The sequence below is a fragment of the Gigantopelta aegis genome, chromosome 9, assembly GCF_016097555.1.
Source record: "Gigantopelta aegis isolate Gae_Host chromosome 9, Gae_host_genome, whole genome shotgun sequence".
NCBI classification, from domain to species: Eukaryota; Metazoa; Mollusca; class Gastropoda; order Neomphalida; family Peltospiridae; genus Gigantopelta; species Gigantopelta aegis.
In genome coordinates, this window is record NC_054707.1 from 31,472,560 (window position 1) to 31,498,940 (window position 26,381).

The 26,381-nt window shown below is 38.5% G+C and overlaps 1 protein-coding gene across 1 annotated transcript in view; it reads left to right on the forward strand.

Moving 5' to 3' along the window:
- LOC121380478 (serine/threonine-protein kinase BRSK2-like) overlaps positions 1–26,381 on the forward strand; it is a 129,605-nt gene that overhangs the window by 33,210 nt on the left and 70,014 nt on the right. Inside the window, exons 2-5 of the mRNA XM_041509297.1 lie at positions 8,027–8,121; positions 12,213–12,298; positions 18,399–18,539; positions 25,733–25,849. Coding sequence (XP_041365231.1) covers positions 8,027–8,121; positions 12,213–12,298; positions 18,399–18,539; positions 25,733–25,849 — 439 coding nt within the window. The remainder of the gene's footprint in view (positions 1–8,026; positions 8,122–12,212; positions 12,299–18,398; positions 18,540–25,732; positions 25,850–26,381) is intronic.

Below are 26,381 nucleotides of genomic sequence, written 5' to 3' on the forward strand. Positions count from 1 at the left end.
CATGTGCTTTACCACTGGGCTACGTCTCGCCCCCGCCCCCACTGTTTCGAGTACTGTGCCTGGTGGCTGTTCAACATGTGTTTGACTGTAGTGTAATAAATTGATTTACAAACATTGATAAGTAAAAGTGGACTAATGAAGGAAGGAAGGAAATGTTTTATAGTCTTATTCAACTTACCGTACTAGCACAACAACAATGCTATACGACCCCGAGTTATAACCTCCACTGCAGAATTATCTCCCCTTGCCGGATGTATAACCTACACCCGCGCATGGGTAGACCGTATATCCTCGTTTTTGGTTCTGCAGTCGTGTTCGAGTTCTGTAGTAAAAATTGTCAAATTGTCAAATTGTTTATTAATTTGTAATTTTGTTTTACTCTGTCATATGAGGTCTTTTGGGTGATTTACACAGGGGCATGTCGTTCTTGTTGTTTTGAACGCCAGTGTCATATCTGTGTAAATTGGTCCCCCTCCACGTGGGGGAAGGCTAAGAAGTTGTCAAAAGACGCCGAGCGTAAGAGGATGATTAGACGTGAACGGGACGGGCGGAGCACAGTGGCAACCTCCGGGGTCGTGCTCCATGCAAATCGGTGTCCAGTTCAAAGAGCTTGCGGACAAGTGGTAGGCGCAAGGGCGCCTCCTCGTCTGTTCGCCATCTTCATGGTGATACCAGTAAACCCTAAGCGCCACTTGGCACGGAGGGGGCGCTGTTGCTCCCTGCTTCAGCCGAAGGTTTCTTCCAGGTCAGGCTCTGTTCCACCTGGGGATTTGCTTTTGCCTCAGTCGGTGGAGGCGGCGCCTGTTACGGTTTAACGGGGGCATCAGTCGGAGGTAGTGCAGTTGTGGCAAGAACGACTGTGTCTCTCAGTTCCGACTCCCATCTTACTGATGGGGGCAGGGTTATCGGTCCTTCTGTGGAGGGGTCGATTAGCTCTTAGAATGAAGTCCGCTTCGCGGTGCCGTTTGTCTCACCAGACTTCTGGTGCAGGGTTGGTCGTTGCGTCCGAGGGTGCCGTTTCGGCCAACACATCTTTCGGCGCTACTTCGGTGATCGAGACACTTGACGAAATCGCGAAGTCTCACAATGTTGTCTCGGTCACGGAGCCGGGTGACATTGTTTCGGGTGCGACGCCAGTGGGCGTCCCTTCTGTTGTTGGGGCGCCTGTACAGCGTCATCAACTTTTAGATCATTCGCATGTGGCTACGTCAATTGGGTTGGCTAATCCACACGTGGTACGTTGGGTTCAGAATTCGGCGCAGGATTTGTACGTGTACTGCCCATGCAGTTTCGTTTCCGTTACGGTCGGCGCATGGCGCGTCGTTTGAGAAAATTTCTTCTTCGGAAGAGGATTTTCCCACAGAATCAGTGTGTGGTTCAGGGGAAGGGTCGGCACCAGGTTCGGTGCTCGATGAGGTTCCCAATTTGGCCGATGGTACACCAGACGGCGATTATGATTACCAGGCGGTTCTTGGTTTTGTACGGGAACAGGTCCGACTGGTGTGCGCGGATGCAATTCCGTTGGAGGAGGCTGTTCAGTCTTACAAGGGTGTTTCGTTTGGCAACTGGCCTTTAGCGGCGGACGCTCCACGGCAGGATTTCGGCTTGCCGTTAGCGGAGATTGATGCTTTGATTGCGTGTAGTGATCGTATTTTGGGGGCGGTGGTGGAAGAGTTTCCTGGCAGCGTTAGCTACCGGGAAACTGTTGTTTGCAGCGAAGGTTTTGTCCACGTCTTCGTATAAGACATTGGGAGCTTCCTTCCTTTCACATCCAGCGGTCGTTTCCCCTAGGGTGAAGGCAGACTGCCACTCACGGATTTAGAGACTTTGGAGAGGTTATCTAAACTTCTTTTTCAAGTCAATAACCATTTAGGTACGTTCCTATGTGGGTTAGATAAAGCAGTCACGGGTCTTCCGGCGATGGCTAAGGGTTGTTTGTTGGTGGCTTCTAAAGCCTCTCATCACGTCGCTCAGCTTGCTGGGCGTGTTTTTGCCAACAGTCTACTTCTGTGTCGGGATCACTACCTGGCGGGACTGAGAGTGATGGGTGTGGTTAAAACCTACTTTCGTAGTCGCTCAGTTAGGGAAACCTTACTTTTTGGGACCAATTTTAACTTGATCATGGACCAAGAGGCGGCGAAATTCGTCCCTGCTGTTCAGTCCCGAACTGCTCGTAAGCGCCAGGCGGCGTCTACTTTTAAGCCTCCACCTGTTAAGAAATCGATTTTTCTTGACAGTTATCAGATCCCTGTGGTGTCTGATTCGGGCGTGCAGTCGGATAATGCCCATGGTTCATCGAAACAGGGACGTTTTCGGGGGAAGTCGGCATGTTTTCGTGGTTCCGCTCGGGGCTAGGCACCCAGGGGTGGGAAGCAGCCGGGATGAGGGTGCGTGGACAATCGACATCTGCTTATGGAGGTTCAGTTAGCAGATCTTCCTGTGGGGGGCAGATTGTGCCATTTTGTTCAAAGTTGGCGCGAACTGCCAGATCTGGACCCATGGGTTTTGTCGGTTGTCCGCAATGGATACAAAATTCCGTTTTCATCACCCCCTCCACTGACGTCCTCCCCTGGGTTACCTGCGGTACTGTCTGTCGACAAACGAGTACTGGTGGAGAAGATGGTTTTCGAGTTTCTCGACAAGAAAGCCATCCAGGAGGTAGATTTGGTCACTCCGGGATTTTATTCCCATCTGTTCTTCGCCCAGAAGAAGAGTGGCGACCAATTCTAAACCTGAAGCCGCTGAATTCTGAAGGACGCTTACCTGCATGTTCCAATCCATCGGGATTTTTGGAAGTACTTACGAGTTTCAAGTTCTGCCGTTCGGATTGGCCACAAGCCCTCACGTCTTTACTCGGGTAGTAAAGGCAGTGGTGGGGCATGTACATCTGTTGGGTATACGGATGCGCAATTACCTGGACGATTGGTTAATTCCGGCGGCGTCACAGACGGCATGTCTCATGGGCGTGGAGTTCCTGATTGACATGATTCTCCAATTGGGGTTTATTCCCAATTGGGTCAAGTCGGAATTAGTACCAACACAGGTTTTCACTTATCTCGGGATGGTTTTCAACCTTGTGGAGGCGTCCGTTCTTCCGACGGATTCGCGACTTCACAATTTCATGATGTTGGCACAACATCTTCTGGTGGAGCAAAGTGCGTTGGTGTGCATGTGTGCATGTGTTGATAGGCCATCTTGAATCACTGGTGGTGCTGAATGTGCGATTCAGATGGTTCAAGAGACCGCTTCAATGGCATTTGTCCCGAGTGTGGGATGGTCTCAACTGGGATTTGGTGATACCATTGGGGCCTTGGTTCATTCTTCCGATCCAAGAGTGTCTAGTGGACAAGTGTATGTCCCAGGCCGTTCCTTTACACCCACTTTCTCCAGAATTGGTCCTGTTTACCGATGCTTCCCTCGAGGGGTTCGGTGCACACCTTTTGGATCAACATCTGTCAGGGGTGTGGACTCCTTCAAAGAGGAGTTGTCACATCAACCTGTTGGAGATGGAAGTGGTGCGTAGCGCTTGTCTCCATTTCAGGACTGTTATTCGACATCGTAGAATTTTGTTGAGGTCGGACAACACGTCGGTTGTTGCGTACCTCAATCGGTGAGGAGGCACCAAATCCCTGTCATTGAGTCTTGCGGCTTTGAAGATTCTGGAATGGTGCGACGATTGGGGAGTGGTGTTGTCGGCCAAACACATTCCTTCGTCCATGAATGTCTTGGCGGACGCTTTGAGTCGTCGTTCCCTGGTTCAGATGGAGTGGATGTTGCACCGGACGGTGGCTTATCGAGTTCTTCAGTTGTGGGGGAGTCCTCAACTCGATATGTTTGCCACTCGCCTGAACAGTAAGTTGCCAGTGGTACCAGACCCACTGGCACTGGAGTACGATGCGTTGAGCATGGACTGGACGGGACTGGATTTTTACGCCTTTCCCCCTCCGGTTCTGCTTGGCAAGGTTCTGGCAAATATCAGACAGCAACCTTGTTGTGTCACGCTCGTAGCCCCGAGTTGGGCAGCTCAAGCCTGGTTTCCTCTGCTCCTGTCACTTTTAGTACAGGAGCCGTCATGTTCATCACCACAGTATCTATTATTATGAGTTTAACCTCTTTAGTCAGAATATACAACCTCTCTGGTTGGTTTGTCTGACCATCATGTTCATCACCACAGTATCTATTATGAGTTTAACCTCTTTAGTCAGAATCTACAGTCTGGTTGGTTTGTCCGACCATCATGTTCATCACCACAGTATCTATTATGAGTTTAACCTCTTTAGTCAGAATCTACAGCCTCTGGTTGGTTTGTCCGACTATCATGTTCATCACCACAGTATCTGTTATTATGAGTTTAACCTCTTTAGTCAGAAACTACAGCCTCTGGTTGGTTTGTCTGACCATCATATTCATCACCACAGTATCTATTATTATGAGTTTAACCTCTTTAGTCAGAATCTACAGTCTGGTTGGTTTGTCCGACCATCATGTTCATCACCACAGTATCTATTATTATGAGTTTAACCTCTTTAGTCAGAATCTACAGCCTCTGGTTGGTTTGTCCGACTATCATGTTCATCACCACAGTATCTATTATGAGTTTAACCTCTTTAGTCAGAATCTACAGCCTCTGGTTGGTTTGTCCGACTATCATGTTCATCACCACAGTATCTATTATTATGAGTTTAACCTCTTTAGTCAGTCTTAACCTCTTTAGTCAGAATCTACAGCCTCTGGTTGGTTTGTCCGACTATCATGTTCATCACCACAGTATCTATTATTACGAGTTTAACCTCTTTAGTCAGAATCTACAGCCTCTGGTTGGTTTGTCCGACTATCATGTTCATCACCACAGTATCTATTATTACGAGTTTAACCTCTTTAGTCAGAATCTACAGCCTCTGGTTGGTTTGTCCGACTATCATGTTCATCACCACAGTATCTATTATTACGAGTTTAACCTCTTTAGTCAGAATCTACAGCCTCTGGTTGGTTTGTCCGACTATCATGTTCATCACCACAGTATTTATTATTATGAGTTTAACCTCTTTAGTCAGAATATACAACCTCTGGTTGGTTTGCCTTTTTTCATCACCACAGTATTACTGTGAGTTTAACCTCTTTAGTCAGAATATACAGCCCCTATGGTTAAACTGACCGTTCACTATCACAGGATGAGTCAAATTCAATTTCTAGAATTCTTCAACAGCATCACAGGAAAGTTCACTGATTACAGTGGATTCCTCCCATTTTACTGTAAACCACTTGATGGACGCCAAGATGAGATAGTCATAATGTTGCCTGATGCTATGTAAACAATGACTAGACTGGAAATGCCCCTTTAGTTGTGTTTAGGATAGGTCAGTGATAAACAAGATATTTAATGCAATGTAACTATGGAAACTATCTGCAGAAAAAGGCTTAAAACAAACATGAAAGTGTTGTTTTTAGCACGTCAGTGAATGGTTGTGAAGTACACATACATATAAATAGGGACAGTCTTAAACAAAAATATTGTTTAGTGTAACCTGACTGACTTGGAGATACAGTGGTTTAACTTCTCTTCTTTTTTTTTTTACAAAAAGTAATGTTATAATAATTTTTAAAAACCCAACAATTATTCCATTAAGAATGGTCTGGATTCATTGTAAATCCTTCCAGCTCGAATACCCATAAAAAGTTACCAGATGTTTGGAAAGAAATACTGACTAAATAATAGTACGAATTGTACCAGTAAACACCTTGAGTCTAAATACTGTAAGGACACTGACATCTGCTCTCAGAGGAATGTTCATTAATATAGAAAGAAAACCTATTGGATCAAAATGATACTATCCATTTTAACATGACACCAGTTTCTGTTCCTAGTAGGCTTGAGTTTTAGAACCAAAGGGTTCATGTTGCATTGTCAGCCTTGGTCCTTATATGTTGTGTGGTGCTGGTATTATCTCGTATATCAGTTTTCTTCAGCTCTATACTCACACTCTAATATACTTATGTTGGTGCAACAAACAAAAAAAGGAAAAACAGGTGTTTCCAGGAATGTGTCAAAAATTATTAGGTATGGTATTTTTTACTACTTTTTACTAATATTAATATACATCTAAAAATAATAATAATTTGAAGAAAAAAAAAGAAAAGAAAAAGGTTCTGCACATAGTAGAGGCTGGTAAGATTTTTTTTTTTTTCACCTTAATATTTAATTTTTCATGGAAAATATATACACTATGCTTTATGTCAATGTAGTTACTATAAATTTTCCTACAACCTTGTTCTTAATGAACATTAGTTACTTTTATATTAATTATGTGTTACTTCTAGCTTAGCTTTCATGTTTGTTTTGATATTTGAAATTATAGTTGTGTATGGGATGGGAGGTAGCCCAGTGGTAAAGTGTTCGCTAGATGCGCGGTCGGTCTAGGATCGATTCCCGTCGGTGGACACATTGGGATATTTCTCGTTCCAGCCAGTGCACCACAACTGGTATATCAAAGGCCGTGGTATGTGCTATCCTGTCTGGGATGGTGCATATAAAAGATCCCTTGCTACTAATGGAGAAATGTAGCAGGTTTCCTCTAAGACTATTTATCAAAATTACCAAATGTTTATCTAATAGCCGATGATTAACAAATCAATGTGCTCTAGTGGTGTCGTTAAACAAAAAAACCTTCTTTTTTTATAGTTGTGTATAGACCAATATAATTAAACTTAATTCATGCTATCGTCACTGTAATAACTAATGTGTCTTTATATCATTATAATGGGAATATGTACATGTATAATCAATGGGGGCAGGGTTTGTTGATTGCTTACACAATTCTGGAATATGGTTGGGTGAGAATATTTGTTTTAAACAATTGTAAATTTTATGCAAATGGTAAGATAAAATGTTAAATATTTTTCTACAAGTAAATCTTTTAATATTAGATAGGTAGATATATTATTCAGTAATAATTAAATTTTCTTTGCATCTGTACACTTTACTGCAATCTGATTGGTCGAGAGGTGCTTACTTGTTTGCATTCATATCTTGATAAACCGAAAAACTTTAAACCACACCTACAATCCCTCTCTCCCCGCCTGACTCTCACTACTTTTCTAAAACTAGCTGAAATAATATTGAGGTATTTTGAAGAAATCATGTGTAACATTCAAAATGCAATAAAATTGTGACAAAGATACCAAGTAATACTACACCTTTTTTATGATAAATTAATAAAAAAAATGCTATAGCAGAGTAGACATATACATTGATAAAAAAAAACCCCATCTTGGATGGTGGCCAAAGAAATATAAGAAAGTTCACGTCTAAAACTTACTTGTAAGCATTGTTCTACAGCTGGTGACGAAAATTAAACGGTTCCCCCAACAGTGTATGTTTGACAAGTTCTCTTCATTCACATTCAAGAAATATAAACTAAACACAAATCGGACAATTTCTTTCAATATAACTAAATGAGGCTTAAAAATGCACACATCTAAGATTAGCGGAAATGGTGTTGCTTATAAAAATTGTGTGATTTACCAAATGACATCATTTGGCAATACCTGATTCAAATAATAATGAATGAACGATTGCATTCTTATGTGACATAAGTATCGATGAAGTTTACACAAACAATACTACAGGCATATTTAAAGGTAAAACAAATTCAGACATGTATTGTTAAAATATGCATATAAATTTAATTATAAGGTTTGACTGCAATTCTATTTTGGTTCATGCAAGTATAAAAAAAAAGAGTTTTTTCAGTTCATACTAAGTACTTGCATGAATCAAAAAAATAATTGCAATCAGTTCTTAATTATGAAAACACTACTCATGGATTCCAGTGATCATACAGTTAGAAATAATATGATGCTGTAAAAATCCAGGTTTACATGAAACAAACTGTCCTGTATGTTGATCTTGAAATTTTGAATTATGTGAGTAAATTGTCGAATTGATATTTAGCATAAATATACCAGTAGTTCTTTGAGAATGTCATTTTATTTAATAATGTAATAATAATGTTTTATTTTTTTACAGGATTGGTAAAACTTGGAGTACATTGTATGACAGGGAAAAGAGTTGCCATCAAGATTGTAAACCGGGAAAAACTCAGTGAGTCAGTATTAATGAAGGTAAGAATGACAAGTGAAAACATATATTCGTAGACAAAAATATGTCCATCTGAATTATTAGATTAATCATAGTCCTTTTTACTACTGGGTTCAAGGATTTTGTTTCTTCCAACACTTCGACCATTGTTCTTTATTATTATTATTATTTATTTATTTTTGTTACAATATTTTAAGGTTTTACATTATTGATCAGCTTAGGAATTTAGTTTAATTATTTATTATTAATAATATATACCTCTGAAAACAAAAGTATATTTTTATTTCACTTTCATTAGTTTTTTGTTATTGTTAGGACAAAATCCTTATGCTTGTCCAGACACTGATAAACAAAAGAAAACCACAGCTTCGATTACTGTCACATAATGTTGACATTGAAAATAATACATCTGTCTTTGTTTGTATACTAAGATCATTACACATGGAGAACTGCAACTCCAGAACTAAATAGAATCTTTAAAAAAGGTTTATGCATAGCAGACACAACAGGCATTTCTTGCTGGGAAGCACTGGCTATTTTTACTTTGGAGAGGACGTGATCTGATATGCATCATCAACAATCGATTGTGGATTGCAGAAGGCAAAGCTTATTGATTGAGCTAGCACACCAAGGCTGTATGTACCTGCAACTGAAAACTGGTGGGACAGCCATATACACAGTTTCAGCGATTTAAATTGAATTCTGGAACATGAAGTATACCTGGTTTTGGAGAAGCTGCTGAGTATGGCATTGCCAATTAGGATGACCAGATCCAAACAGAAAACATGCAGAATATTAAGCATGCTTTTTAGAACCCCCCCCCCCCCCCCCCCCCAAAAAAAAACCATTACGGTTAACTTGGCTAGAAACCTAGTTTTTGCTGCCTTAGTGACATCTAGGGCTAGCTCTGGCACTTGCAAAAATTCACCAACATTAACATGTCAGAAATTTTGGGGATTCTCTAAGAGCTTGCTTACATATTCATACACAGTTTGACTGTACTGACAAAATTTGCACCTACTGATTTTGACTACCTGCAAAAAAGTATTTTAAAGCCACAATCCACTTGTGCAAATGTGATGCAGACAAGGATGAGGACTTGTTTTATGTGTGTGTCCATTTATGTGGTTACCAGTATGGTCTTTGGACATGTTTCCTTACCTGATATGTACATGATGCGGTCAGCAAAAATGTTCCCACAGCCGTGCACTGGACCGCACTTCACACTGGACAATGGACACGGTCCTATGTCCACATATACACAAGTTGACACGATCCTATGTCCACATATGTATACACAAGTTGACACAATCCTATTCCACATATGTATACACAAGTTGACACAATCCTATTCCACATATATATACACAAGTTGACACAATCCTATTCCACATATGTATAGACAAGTTGACACAATCCTATTCCACATATGTACACAAATTGACACAATCCTATTCCACATATGTATACACAAGTTGACACAATCCTATTCCACATATGTACACAAATTGACACAATCCTATTCCACATATGTATACACAAGTTGACACAATCCTATGTCCACATATGTATACACAAGTTGACACAATCCTATGTCCACATATGTATATATACTACTCAAAAGAATTTAAGGGTCAAAAATTTATAACCAAATAAGTTTCAGAGTGTATTAGATTGATGATGTAAACTACACCAAATTTTTTATTTATTGTTCCATATTTAAAACCCCCCACAAATAAACGTCACTGTATACAAGAAAGTCACATGACATGCTGTCAAAGTTGAAGGTTGTCAAACATGGATTTTACACATTAGAACATTCGTTTAATAGTGTGTGAATCCACCCCTGGCGCGAATACACTTGACACATCGTTGCCTCATGCTGTTGATCAGACGTCTGAAGAACTCTTGGGGAATGGCCTGCCACTCTGCCATAAGAAGTTGACCCAGATCATGAAGGTTGGCCAGAGGGGCATGGTTATCCCGAACTCTCCTGCCTAATTCGTCCCAGGTGTGCTCTATTGGGGCCAAGTCAGGCGAATATGCTGGCCAATCCATCCTGGCGATACCTTGTTGTCTGAGAAAGTCCGTTACCACCCTGGCGCGGTGGGGTCTGGCATTGTCATCCTGCAGAACTGCCTTGCCGCCAATCTGCTGAAGGCCTGGGAGAACCAACGGCCGGATAATCTCATTCAGATAGCGGATTCCATTCAGATTGCCATCCACCACATAGAGGGGGGTCCTGTGGTGGATAGAGATGCCGCCCCACACCATGACGCTGCCACCACCGAACCGGTGACGTTGTCTAACGTTAACGTCAGCGAAGCGCTCCCCAGGACGTCTGTAGACACGAACCCGACCGTCGTTGAACTGGAGACTAAACCTGGACTCATCAGTGAACATCACTCGACCCCACTGAACACGTTGCCACCACAGATGAAGCGTGCACCAGTGACGTCTGGCCGTTCTGTGACGTGGTAGGAGTGGTGGTCGAACAGCCTGGCGACGGCAGCGTAGATTATTGGCTCTCAGATGATTGCGTATGGTTTGATCAGACACTCGAGTTCCAGTCGCAGTCCGCAGATTGTCACGTAATCGGCGTGCAGTGGTTGTGCGTTGATGTAGAGCCATATTGGTGATGTAGCGGTCCTCTCTATTTGTAGTGCTTCGGGGTCTTCCCGAACGTGGACGATTTCGAACAGAATTCGTTGCTTGGTACCGTTGCCACAGTTGGCCAACGACACTGACTGACACCAAGTCTCAGAGCAACATTTCTTTGCATATTGCCATCCTGAAGCCAAGCAATAGCCCTTCCTCGATCTTCGATAGTCAGTTGAAGTCGTACCATTGTCGAATTTGGAGTGTGCACCGTACACGAACGCAAGCTACAATTATACGGAAATTCAGCATTGGGAACATGGAATACACATGCAAAGCGTGCAAATGAAGCGCTTTGTGAAAAAGCAAGTTATGGGCACTTAGCAGACCTTTCACTTTCGCCCTAATTTACGTGCAAATGTAAGCATGTTTTCGCCATTAGAATAGTCGACAGTGTCAATGACAGTGGATTTTAATTCAGTTATGGGTTGCTTAGACCGACTTTCGTCAAAATGGAACAATACCATGCGTGACATTATGGTCTAGCTAATATAATTGACATTCAGAAAATAATGTCGAAAATATCGTCTGACCCTTAAATTCTTTTGAGTAGTATATACATAAGTTGACACAATCCTATGTCCACATATGTATATACACAAGTTGACACAATCCTATGTCCACATATGTATATATACACAAGTTGACACAATCCTATTCCACATATGTATATACACAAGTTGACACAATCCTATGTCCACATATGTATATACACAAGTTGACACAATCCTATGTCCACATATGTATAAACACAAGTTGACACAATCCTATGTCCACATATGTATATACACAAGTTGACACAATCCTATGTCCACATTGCACAAGTTGATACACTTCTTTCCCTGCAGGCACAACAATGAAACCAAACTTGGAAATTTGTTTGGGGTAATTTAATAAATAATATTTAATAGGATTTAATTGATAAAATATGCTATACATTATTGAGAACATTTTAACAGTATTTCACTGTCTAGGCTGCCACAAGTTTTGTGAACAATTGCGCTGCTGTGGAGATAATAATGAATGCTGGAAATTATAGAAATCTATTAATACTATATGTTTAGTTTTGGACTCTCCAATCTCCACTCTCCACTCTCCACAAGTTACCATGCTGTACACTTTTGATCCTACCGAAAAAAAATTACTTTCTTTATATATTCTTGATGATGTTGTTTGAACAAGGACCACATGCAAAGACTGCATGTTTTTCAAATATATGCCTACATTTAGAATTTTCTGAATGCTTTTTTTGTAGATAAACACATGGTATTCCAAACACTGGGACTTCCCACATGAATGAGGATGTGTAGTCAGGCTATAGCCATCACTAAACATTTTGTATGTTAGCAGCAAGTTTTTCTTCTATCTCTCTAGATGAAGTTACCATATGTAAGATAACTAATTTAGTCTCAGATTAAATATGGTGTTTTCTTTAAGACTGCTTTCCTTTATTCAGGTGGAACGTGAAATCGCCATCATGAAATTGATTGAGCATCCTCATGTACTTGGGTTATACGATGTCTATGAAAACAAAAAATATTTGTAAGTTGTTTTCTTCAATATCTGTTATTTGATCCAGCTAGATAACTGTTCATTGTATTAATACTTTTCTCATTTTCAATTCAGAGGTTTGAAATAAGTAAAAAAAACCAAAAACAGTAGGATCAGTTTTCTTTAAATTCAGCAGGAGCCTGATTTTTTATAATTAAGTCAGTTAAGTGCCACATGATGTGGCAGCTTGCATGGATTGTGAATGTCAAATATTAGAATAATGATAATTTAAATAATGATTGTCCAATGCCGAACTATTTGAGATAAAGTACATTATTTGGTCCTTTGAAAACATCTCTTTAAGGAGATAAAAAAGTACTTCATTGATTATTATCATTATTTACATCTAGAACTCATTAAAAACATAATATATGATAAATTTTCATACATTTAAAAATGTATTTGCTTTTAAAATATGTTGCAAAATTACCTAATTTAAAACAATCACTGGTGTACTATTGTCTATGCAGTGCATTAGTTTGTTTAAAATGGATTTTTTCAAAATTCAAGATTTGTTTGTCATCTGAGAATTAGTCCTGCTCACACGATCTCCACTACTGAACATTATAAACAGTAAATATTTCACAGATTTATCCAGGGGTTCTGTGGGTTCGAACATAACCGAACATAGGCTCCTTCCTAAAAGAAAGTGGCACTAAAAATATTTGTGAAATAAAAATTCACAATATGTATATTTAATTCTCTCGACAGGTTCTAATATATTAATTTAACTGTGGTGTACTGCATTATTCAATGGCTAAAAACATCCCAAGTATGATTTAGTCGAGCTATTTTTTCCAGTCCCATGGGACCCTGGCAAAATATCCTGATTTTTCTCAATTTTATATCCAGTCATTTTCATCTTCATTTCTCTGATGGTACTGCTGTTAAACATGTATTGATGGGCACTGATAGTAATTATAGGCAGAAACCTAAGCAGCCTTTTATTTCACGCTTTTAATGTGATACTCGTGAATCTTGTATGAATGAAACTACTGTATTAGCATTTAAGGTTAATTAAAGTGACAGTAAACCAAATAATCGTTTCCCTTGTTTTTGGCAATTAAAAAAAAAAATTATACCTGTTTTAAGAATTGGTTCTTAACTTATTTTGAAAAATATATTAACAGATTATTGTTTGACCATGACATTTGATTGTAATCTAAATCCCTGAATGGTCATTTAAATTGTGTATCCTGTATATATCCAGGGAGCTAAAAAACCCAACCCAGCCATCTCCAAATGAGCTTACTGCTGTGTTTGGTTCCAGTCACTTTTAAATGCCATCAGATCCCAGCAAGTGCCTGCAGCCTCTGGAGACAGCCAGGAGACCTGTTCTCAAAAGCTGTATCATTATTAATGAGCTTTTACAAACTTGGATTTCGTCCAGGGATGGTGGTGGTCAGCTCCTTTGGCATCAGTGGCCTAGCGGTGTTTGTTTTACCAGTGATGAACCCCAAACAGATTGGATGTATTAGGAAAGCTCTCAGAGCAGCTGACATTAGCTTTCATGCAATAACCTAAATACTTATTGATTGTTTACGTGTGACTGACAGTTGGTCTTCATATTATATTTACATAACCTTTGAACCTATGAACCCAGGTTCCTATAGGTTCTGTTGGATGAAATCTGTTCCCATTGCCAATTTATTTAAATTTATGGTTTATATCTAGGGCTGACAGTCAGAATTAGTTATGTCAACTCTTTACAAAAATGGAGTATGGGCATGGGTTAATTTTGGCACACTTTCAACAGAAAATTGTTCAAGCACACCTTAACATTTGTCTAGTTTAGAGAGGGATTTGGGCTTTGCATTTTGGTAACTATTTTCTAAATATTTTCTTGTCAGGAAAGTTCAGAAATCAGAATTGGCTAATCATTCCGAAATACTGTAAACTGGATTAATATTGCAACATGGTTTTTTTTCGCGAATACGCACCTTAACGCATGTTCGCGATGTTTAAATTTTGTGAATGACTGTTGGCATCTGTAAAAAAGAATGCGTTTGAAAATAATGTGTTTGAAAATAATGCGTGCGTATAAATATTGAGACTTGAGGTTGGGCGTGAATGACTTGAAATTAATACCACCTGTACATAATTTTGTGTCTAGATGGGAGTAATTAATGGCTTTGTCTACCTAAGAAATATACACAAGTCAATCAGGAATCACAGGTGGAGGCCACTGAAAGTACCGGTATAGACCAATTAACTAAGAAAACACTCTGTTTATCATTTCAGTACATAGGTTATTGCATGGACACAATGATACAGTTATTTTGACAATGGTGGTTTATTTTGTATTGTAAAATAATATATACTTATTGCTGGTCATTAGCTTAATAGCCAGTCGGATTGTTACATGTGTTTTCTCAGCTGAAGTTCATTTTCATTTTTAACAGTCCAGTTTTAGCTGCAATACAGGTTAATTGATAAACAAAATCTAATGTTTGGTTGCAGAACATCCACCCAGTTCCCGGAATAGGCAGGTTCTTGTTTATTCAGGTTTTAATTTACAACATTTGGCAGGTTTTAAGAAGAATGTGATTTTAACAAGATCTGGTTTAGGCAGATTCCACTGGATTAACTGATTACTATACAATAAAGAATGTAGTTGAACTGAATTAACTACAGCATGCGGTTTTGTCATATTTTGTCTCTCTTGTCATTTGCTGTCTTAAAGGCCCGAGAACTGACTAGACTTTCTCGATAAAGATTTTTCAGGAAGGCAATACTGTTGTGTGCTGGAGGTGGTGTGTGTGTCAAAGTTTGATTATAATATACAGTTAATATTGGCCTGATCATTAAGTTAGTTTACTGATTTGTTCACTGAAGATATTACCAAAATGTTCTGTGAGAGCTGGTCCTGCCTTTTTATAGTTTATGTCTTTAACACTTCTTATCTATGTGGGTTTCTTGGTGAATTATTCGGTTAAGGAATGTATTAAGAAATGACCTCATTAGGAAGAATATGGTGATGGCCAAGCAAGCTTGGAGTGCTCGAATCATCCTAAAGGCAATAAATTTGGCTTTAATTCAAGTTGGTGATTGTGTTTAGCACCCAGACAAATTGCATGCTTAGGACAATTGATGTATTGTACTTGATTACCGAGATACTTGCCCATCAGTTTCAGTAGTGTATTCTGTTCACCACATGACAGTTGCTCACAGGCATCTGAGTTAAATTCTTCCATTTCCTTAAATTCTCATACAATTTCACAGATAGTTGGTTCATTTCTTTGTAGGGTTATTTTTTTATTTTTTGTTTCTTTATTATGAAATGTTATTTCTAAAGACTGAAATAAATTGTTTGACATATACATCCTTCTAAGGTATAACTGCAGATATGTGTATATACTACAGTGTATAATCTGAGTCGACAGATTCACATTTCTCATTGGAGATTCCAGCAGGCTTGTCTTTGAACTGCCAGTGTCAACTTTAGTTTTAACATTATAATAGGTATCATAAAACAACACGAATGTTCATACTGTTATTGTCAACAGTATAATAACAAAGACATTAATCTTATTTTGGATTATTCTTTTTTAATTTATGATTTTTTGTCTTGCTGCTCTGCAGAAAGCATCAAATATATATTTAGTATGAAAACTTAAACCAAAAAAAAAAGGTGGACATTTGTTTTTAGAATTTTTAAAAGCATTTTTTTGTCCATTTTGGTGACAATGGCTCATGTAGTAACAAATAGAAATGAAATTAGTTTCAGGGGAAAAGAGTATTAGCTATTTCATAGATGTAGATGGATTGGAATTATGAAATACATTACAGGATTTTAGTGGAAGGAGTGTAGTGTTAGTTGACACTAATAAACCTAACAACAAAACTGTAATACATGATCAGGGCCGTATCTCTGCACAATGTAGAGTCGAATGAGCATTTGGCAAAATACTGGTTGATTTTAATGAATCTATCAAGGAGGACAGCCACTGCCTGGAAATTCCGTCCCTCCTGCACCACCATCAATAGGACACTCCCATACAAGTTTACTAAATCAGAACTAGCTGTACAGCTGTGATTACATGTACTCATGAATGACAGTACTAACAGTAATGATATCAGGTGTTTGTGAACATTGAACACATCCTGCCACTGACCACACACACACCCCACCTTGCACCCCACCCGCACCCCAACCCACCTCGCACCCCCACTGGTGGCGCCCGTCATGAGTACTGCCATCACAGCTGTCGAGTCTGTCAAACCTAGTTACCTACTTTTTTGTTCAATTGTCCAATACATAAACGTGCATTCATAGATTTGTAATTTCTCCATCCAGTACAACTTCATGTTTTGAATTACCATAGTTTGACACCCAATAGCCGATGTATTTTTTATGCTGGGGTGTCGTTAAACATTCATTCATTCATTCATTCATTCATTCCATCCAGTACAGAAATGTAACCTAGGAATCATGGCTTGTGATTTAAAGCTGCAGTCCCTGGAATATGTTTATTATTTAAGCATTTAGAATGAATGATCCAGTTCTGTTTGGTACATATACGGTCCATCACATCGCTATAGTTTGGCAATGCTCACTTATCTACATTATCTAGGTCAACTACAAACACAATGGCCAGCTTTGTTTTTCTTTATTTAGCAGGATGCCAGTAGAACGGGGACTTTACATGATTTGCGCAGGTGCTGAGCTTCTCACGTGATTTTGAACATATTTAACTGTCTTGATTGAGGGGTCGTCTCATATCTCCGAAACATATTTATATCCACAGAGGTATGGTACATCTTTTCAGGGGTCGGTGGAGGATTTGCCTTGAAATTTTAACAGTGGCCATCGGTTGGCATACGCGTTACATGTAAGGGGGTGTTAATAATTATGTAATGCTCTAAGGAGAGAGGAAGAGGTCGGTGTATTCGATTTACTTATCATTTATCAAGACTATGTGTTATTTCTATTCATTACTTAGACCTAAAAAGGTGGAGGGATTTAATTGCGCAGTCGGTCTAAGATTGATCCTCATCAGCGGGCTCGTTCCAGCCAGTGCGCAATGACTGGTATATAAAAGGCCATGGTATGTGATATCCTGTCTGTGGGATGGTGCATATAAACGATCCCTTGCTAAAAAAAAAATGTAGCGGGTTTCCAAGGCATGTGTGCAGGGATTTTAGTGGGGTTGGGGGTTACAGACTGTGCTGAGCGAAGTTTATATGGCGTCATGCTCCCCCAGAAAATATATTTTGAATTTTGTTTAGCTTGGGCAGGTAAGTGTTTTGACCCCTCTCTTAGATTTTATGTCAAAATTACCAAATGTTTGACATCCAATAGCCGATGATTAATAAATCAATATGCTCTAACATTTATGTCGTTAAACAAAACAAACTAACTTTACCCTTTCCATACGAAATAATATTTATTTGAATTTGTTGATTATAACACTTGTAAAATTAAGAAGTGAAAACGTCCAATGTCTGCTTTAGTATATTTTATATAAAAAAATATACATGCTCAATGTGTTATACAAACTAAACTTTGAAAGTTCTACTAATACTTTATAAAATATTAATTCTGAAATAGGAAGGTATGATTGTCGATAATACATTGGCAAGATCAAACAGGTTTTAACGAAAGACTCTAGTACCGTATCCTCAACCGAACATTCTTCGTACAGCACAAGATTTCTTATTTTATTTTTTGAGACGACCCCTACAATTTTAAATCCACAAACGCACATGTTAACTGAAACTGACAACAGGCTATCGTTTGTGCTTTGCCAAGCAAGGGCGGCACAGGTGAAGAATCGAGCGTATACTTTTGACGATCTCCATTGATAGTGAACACACACTTAAAAGTGCATTTGAGCTTGTATTTCATATTTGTACATGATGTTATAATATGGTAACCAGAGACTGTAACTTTAATGTTTTGTTTTGAATATTTTAGAAAATTTTAAGATTTTTATGTATATCTGTAACATTAAGTTAGTTATTTAATGTGTATATTACAATATGTGTATATATTATAACTATTATATATAAAGACAAACTTCAGTTCCCATATTATTAGCATATATATAATTCAGTGATATATTTGCTGACTGTTTTGATTTAATTTCAGATATCTCATTTTGGAACATGTGTCAGGAGGCGAACTGTTTGATTATCTAGTCAAGAAAGGTCGCCTCACTCCAAAAGAAGCAAGACGGTTCTTCCGACAAATCATATCCGCCCTTGACTTTTGTCACAGTCACAATATATGGTAAACATTATTCACCATAATTAGCCGTAAGAGACATTTGGTGAAACAGTATGTACACGGTTCATACTTTTCTAACACTTGGACCTTCAAACATAAAGAAACCTTTTTACTCAACTTCAGATAGCTGACTTTCAAATGCATATGTGGTGTGAGTGCAGACCAAAATTAAATTAAAAATCTACAATTCCGAAATGATTATAAAACATTATTCAGTAATGCAGTGGAACGGTTTTCTGTACTCTTTGCAGACTTTCACGTACGAGTGTTGATGGTTTTCAGGCATCGATGTAAGTTGAGAATGGTCATTCAGGTTACCTGGAGGTTACCACAATTTATGATACCCTGTACATGAGTTACCAGGTACTATGTTTATATCGTGGATGTTTGGAGGGGGAGGGTTTATCATTCTTTTTTCAAGACTTTAATGATGAATCTAAAACATTCCGGATTTTCAATGTATGAACTGTGTACACACTATTTTTTTGTTCATTCAATATTAGGATGTAGTGGACTTGGGTATTATTATCTATCAACATTGTGCATGATCAGTTTTATCTGGACAAATGGGATGGAGCTCTTTAGTACATAGTCACTGTAATATGAGGAGGGGTAAAAGCACTTCTCAAACAATCGGGAACAAATCACACCCATAAATATAATTAATTGTTTCAAATTATATTAGTTTATAACCTACAAAATGTTTTTCTTACATTTAATGTCATTTGTTTTCAAAGAATTATGCTAATAAATTGGTTTTCTTGCAATTGATAGAATGGACCTTGCATTAAATTGACAGGAGTGTATTACAGGCATGATCTCACACGCACGCGCACACACACACACACACACACACACACACACACACACACACACACACACACACAACAACAAAGTGAATATGTGAAGATATTATTACTGTTGAATATTCGCTGTTGTTTTCCCTCAGTGCCGTCTGTTGTTTTCGTAGCTAATACATTGAAAATGCTATTTTGTTACACAATAGTTTTTCTTATTTTTATTTGTCGATTATCAAACATATTATTGATTACATTATTTTCTTCGAGATTTTACATTATTGTGTTTGCTGTACTTTAAAATGTTACCTTTAATAATAATGAATGCATTGATTGTGTGTCCTAGTTTTGTCTGTGATCATAATATCAACCAATTAAGACTTTACAGGATAGTAAGATGAATGTGAATTTGACTGTTAAAATGAAACAAACATAAGCTGGCATCACTCCAATCCAGCTAATCTTTAACTTAAACTCATCTTTTCATCACTAGACCAAAATGTTTAGAAAGCACTAATGGTGATATGTTGAGAACGTAATCATAATATACTGTAGATCCATTATGTATTGCGTCATTAATGTATTTCAATATGCCAGCAGTAGCCCAAATTGCGTGTAGAAAGTATTGCAACATTAGATGTAGCTTACACGAACAGTATTGCAACCTTAGCTGGTACTCAACGATAATAAACATAAAAACTTTCTTCAAAAGTAAAGGCTTTGTGTTAGCATTGAACAGTGCTTACACGCCGCGTGTGGCATCGACTCCTGAAAAAGCAGCCAGAATGACTGTCGTCAACAAGACTATAGAAGAATCCCTGGCAACAACACCAAATAAGATCACGACTAAATGTGGAGTGAAACAGTAGCACGACAACAACCACTTTTCCCCTGGAACCAGAGCGAAAATTGCAAAGAACGCCACAGAAAATGGCTGCACCCGAGCTGCTAAACATTTCAGCAGTATGCTAGATGTTTGCCTCAGTGAAAGTTCTGTTAGGTTCATGAAGAAAGCCTACCTGACAGCAAAGAAAGCAGACAAAACGGCCGAGTTGACGACACTGTCACACAAAAAGATGGGAAGACCTTTATTATTGGGAGAGTTGGACGAACTGGTGAAAGAACATGTGATGGCAATTCGTATGAAGAACATGGGGAACCTATCTTTTTGACTAAGGCCTGGTCTGATTCGTTTTTTCGAAGACTTGGTTTTGTGAAACGAAAGTGGCACGAAAGTTACCAGCCGAGTTTGACAAACAAATAGAAGATGGTAGGGAAACAGTGCAGACAAACAGCATTCCCGCTGAGTGGGCAATAAATTTTGATTAAACGGGCATCAAACTTGTACCCGTTTCCAACTGGACATTGGCAGAAAAGGGAACAAAAACTAGTTGCCGTCGTGGGTATGGATGACAAGCGCGAGATCACAATGTTACTAGGAAGTTCAACCAGTGGCAACTTACTACCCCCTCCGATAATGTACAAAGGTGTAACCGACCGATGCCACCCATCCTACAAGTTCCCTGATGACTGGCACATGACACATTCGGCCAACCACTGGAGCAATGAACAGACGATGCTGGACTACTTTGACAATGTGCTGGTTCCATACACGAAAAGGTTGAGAAAAGAACTCCGACTATCAGCGTGACAGAAATCTCTGGCAATCTTTGATGTATTTGCAGCTCATAGATGTAAATCGTTTTTGGACTTACTACCTAAACGGTCCTTTGAAGTGCGATTCGTCCCGGCTGGCTGCACCAGTGAGCTCCACCCTATGGATTTATCAGTGAATGCGGATTTTAAATTTAGCAATCAAAGGAAAATTTACCGAGTGGTATGCTAACATTGTGGCCAAGAATATAAAAGAAAACACCAACATGTGTGTAGACTTAAGAATCAGTTTGAGCAAACCGTTCCATACCCGGTGGATTGTGGCATGCATTGACAAGTTATCGAAAGACAAAGAAACCATTACGCGTGGCTGGTGATTATTAGATCTGCTTGCTTTGGTGTAAACTTTACTCTGAAAATAAACCTTAGTGTAGTTTGCTAATTACACATGGTGATTGACAATGATTCCTGTTTAGTTTTGTTCATTGAACTATAGATTAATAATGCAATAAATTAATATAGTTAAAAAAAATTGGTTGTTTTATTTGTAAGTAAAGTTGCTATATTATTGCGTGGATAAAGTACTGCGATGATCAGTTGTTTGCAGTTTTCACAATACTTTGTTGTTCGCAAAACTTTCATGTTCTACAGTACATGTAGCACATGGCTTGAAATTAGACAGTGCCTTGTTGCTATTTGCACTGGCATCCAAATGTATAACCATCTTAGCTTGACACTAGAACAGACCTGGTGTCCTCTTCTCCTTTTAAAATTAGTAGCAGCCAGTTAGCCCCTTTAATACTGTACATTTATTTTGGGTGCCCAATTTCAGGTTTAGTTTGGATTAAAACCAACCTGTCTATCTTTAACTTTACCAGTGATTGTGCAGCATGTTTATATTAATTTAATTTAAATTAATGCAGACAGTCAATGACGACATGCATTTTAATTTCATTTAGAATGGTACTTCACCTGATTTATTACCGGCCTCAATGGCGTCGTGGCAGGCCATCGGTCTACAGGCTGGTAGGTACTGGGTTCGATCCCAGTCGAGGCATGGAATTTTTAACCCAGATACCGACTCCAAACCCTGAGTGAGTAGCCTATGTGGCGACAGCGGGTTTCCTCTAAAAAAATCTGTGTGGTCCTTAACCATATGTCTGACGCCATATAACCGTAAATAAAATGTGTTGAGTGCGTCGTTAAATAAAACATTTCCTTCTTTCTTTCATCTGATTTAGGGGCGGGACATAGCCCAGTGGTAAAGAGCACACCTGATGCATGGTCGGTCTAGGATCGATCCCTGACAGAGCCTGAGTGGGCCTATTGGGCTATTTCAGCCAATGCATCACAACTGGTATATCAAAGGCTGTGGTATGTGCTGTCCTCTCTGGGATGGTGCATATAAAAGATCCCTTGCTACTAATGAAAAAATGTAGCAGGTTTCCTCTCTATGACTTTGTTAAAATAACCATATGTTTGATATTCAATAGCTGATGATTAATAAATCAATGTGCTCTAGTGATGTCATTAAACAAAAACAAACTTTTAAACTCGTCTGATTTAATAATCAAGTATATTCATTTTATTCCTTGCTTGAATAAATTCTAATTAGGTTTAAAATGAATATTGTAAATCTAGAAAGTTTTGTGAGCTACAAAGTACATTAATTTTTTTTATGATAGTTACATATTTGTATCGCTTAGCAAAATACTGACTACTAACATAGACACGGTTGTCATGTCACCCAGGCTCAGTAGACCTGCTTTTTGATGAATTCTCGTGTTTGTGAGCATATGCTTAATTACAGGTAATTACGGGGGGGGGGGGGGGGGGGGGGGGGGAATGGGGACCGTGAAAATATGTCGTACAGGTAGTACTGACAGTAACATATATCTTTAACAAGAACAGACTTCCTTGAAACATTACTACAATGGATGGGTGGCTGGCTGGCTGGCTGGCTGGCTGGGTGGCTGGCTGGCTGGCTGGCTGGATGGCTGGATGGATGGATGGATGGATGGATGGATGGATGGATGGATGGATGGATGGATAAATGAATGTTTAAATAGACACCCCATCATTAAAAACCATCAGCTATTGATTGGGTATTAAACAAACATATTGGTATATAAAAACAGTAATGATAGACCGACATCAACATAATAATTCAGCTTTTATAATAATCCACAGTGCATAAACATTACTACAATGCATTGTCATAAAACATTAATATTGTGTTAGTGATCAAACAAGGATTTTTAGAACCTTCTACTGTTCATATCAAACACTTTTTTTTTGAGGTCACAATGACTGTTAAAGTGAGCAGATCTGAAGTTTTTATGAGAAATTTGCCTTTGACAGTATGTGTGGTGAGAATATAGCTAGTATGGTATGGTCAGAATGATTTGTTGTTATATAAATTAACCACATGAACTAGGCCAATCCCAAAAGATTCCAGCAAGGAGCTACCTTTGAGGCTTTCAATCAACAAAGTCAAATCAACTAAATGGCTCCATTTTCAATTTTAATGAACCATTCTAAATTATGGAGAAAAAAATATACCTTCAAGAAATTACGCAACATTTTCTATTTGGCTTTAATCCTATTGGACATTTGCACATTCAATAGCACCCAAACCAACCCTCACCCGCTACTGACCCTGGTCGGGCTGCTGTGTTCCCTTGCACATGCCACCATCGGTGAACCCCTCTCCCACCCACCTCAAACCTTTCCCTGTGCTGGATGGAGGAGCTGACAAAAGTCGACACCTGTGCCCATGATAGGCGTGTGCTACAACAGCTTGTTCTGAATGTGCATGTTAAAACGTATGACTGGACCAGACCTGACTGGTAGGTGGAGCAGATAATAGCTAGTACTGCAGTGAACTGTCGGCGTTGTGAAAAACAATATGTCTTCTGTAATGGAAATCTTTTACAAGACCAACTTACTGGATAACATATTCCCATAATGTGTTTTACACAACTGAAAGTAAATCATCCTATTGTGTGAAACTGACTCGGCAGAGTAAACCATGATTCAGAAAAGCAAAATGTGTTGAAGCAGATTTGTTATAATAACATGTATATCATGTGTTGTAGAAAAACTGGTTAAAATGGTGCAGTGTGATCTTTTAACCAAATAAATAATTATTTGTTTCAAAATAATGAACAGTTTTAACTGTATAGATGTTAAAAATTATATTCCAATTATTTTTTCCCTTCTAGCATTAACCTATGAAACAATTTACTAATAAATATAAAAAATTCCACAATTGTAAGTTGTTTGAAGAAAAAACTAAAAGCAAAATATTTTGTAGTCCCTGGTTATTTTCAAATAAAGTAGTGTAGAATGTAAGAAAAGGTGTTTACTTTGACTGTTAAATAATTAGATTAACAAATATAAATATTTTTAAACCAGTGTTATTTTCAGTCCTTAGTGGAAGTCATCACAAAAAATAAATTGTTGGAAGTAAAGGGAAATCAGAAAAGATGAAACTGCAAATATTACTACAGTTTTAATGAAATTGTTTTCTGTTAAACACACACATTGTCAAGTGCCTTGAATCAACATACACATTCCTTCATCATTTTCTTAATAGTATCTTGTGTTACTAAGGAGTTCTGAAGCAGAATACTCTAACATCGATATATTAGCTAAAGGTGTACTATTATGTAACCCAAATTAAGGTAAAAAAGGGTATTTTAAACTGAAGAATGACATGTAACAAGAAGAAACATGAATTGGAAGCCTTGACCTAGGTGAAAGAAGTAGGTTTGTGGATTCCCAGAATGTGGTCAGAGGATACTAAAATAATGTAACAGTTTAAACTGCATAGAAATAGTGAGCCTGTAGGAATAATATCTGGAGGTGTGTGTGTGTGGGGGGGGGGGGGGGGGGGGGGGGGGGGGGGGTGGGGAGGCGGGGGGGGGGGGGGGGAGAGGGGCGTGGGGGGGGGGGGGTGGTGGAGAGGAGGGTGTATCAATATCTATCACAGTTTAGTTTAGGGAACCAACCAGATTTTTATATTTATGTATATAGAGTAGAGGAACTGGACCTGCATAACGTTATCTATTATATAGATGTAATTGGGGTTCAATAAAAGTAAATCTTGAAGAGGGTACCAATCCTTACTGTTCATCTGTAGAGAACACTGCACTGAGAAAGGTTGTATGAATGAGTATTCTACCATCGCTAGGACAGAATACATGATGTTCCCTCTACATAAACAGCTGGCAACATTTCTGTTTTGACAGTGATTCATGCACACGTGCACTCATAGCTTTGCCACAGCTTCTTAGACTCAGTTTTGAGTATATTAATGGATGTAGTGATTTTGAGCTGCATATTCAACTGGTTTAGCTCTCATGATTTGTTGTTGATATGTGCCATGGTAATTCTGTTTGTGTTTTTCTTGGCACAATTATAATTCATGCTTCCGGTATTGGTTCTGTAATCTTTTATGAAATACGTTTAAGTTTTATGCTTATACTTTTAGGTGTCCACTATTTGATCTTAAAACATTCACTATTTTTGTAGTGAGAAAAAATCCAACTTTTGATCTCATTGCCTATTCGTTGTTTAAGATTATGCAATTACATTCTTTTCACAGATATGAAAAGCTGCCACCTTATATTACTTCAAAATTTAATCATGTTGTATTTTTAAGTTTGAATTAAAACTGTATTACCAGTAAATGTTTTTACACACACCATCGTTTAATAATGTTTTGACTAATAAGTGCATGGTTATCTCTTGAAAACTGATGGGTTTTTCTTTATTTTACAGTCATCGAGATTTAAAACCTGAAAATTTACTCTTAGATGATAAGAACAATATCCGTGTGGCTGACTTTGGCATGGCATCCTTGCAGGTCGAGGGTTCGATGCTGGAGACAAGTTGTGGGTAAGCAGTTTTCCTCCATGATTAATTTTTTCAATTATTATTTATTACGTATTGAATGTTATTGTCTTCCCTCAAGGTTGGAAGGCTGGACATGTGTCCTTATTCAGTGGTATTCGTGCTGGCAGCAGATGTGGCGATGGTGACAGTGTTGATGTACTCTTTTAGATTTAGCGCTATGTTAAGTTCTAAATTTAGTCCGTTTCACACAAATTACAAGCTCTAGATAATGAAACTCAAGTCAGAGTTGCTTGTATCTCAATGCATGTTGAAAAGTTAAAATTATTTTTAATTTATTATTATATTTTTTTGTAGAACAAGATTAGCTGTGAATGACTTTCCAAGAATTATGAATGTTTCTGGGGGAAAAAATAGTCTGCCTTTGCATTTAGCTCTATATTGTTTTTTGCCCCAGTTCAGCTCCATTTCTTATGAACCATAAGACCCATATGCACCACAATTCAAACGTGAGCATTTTCATCTGAATGCATGTGTTTTGGAAATAGCTTTTTTTTCATTAACTTGTCGTGTTATG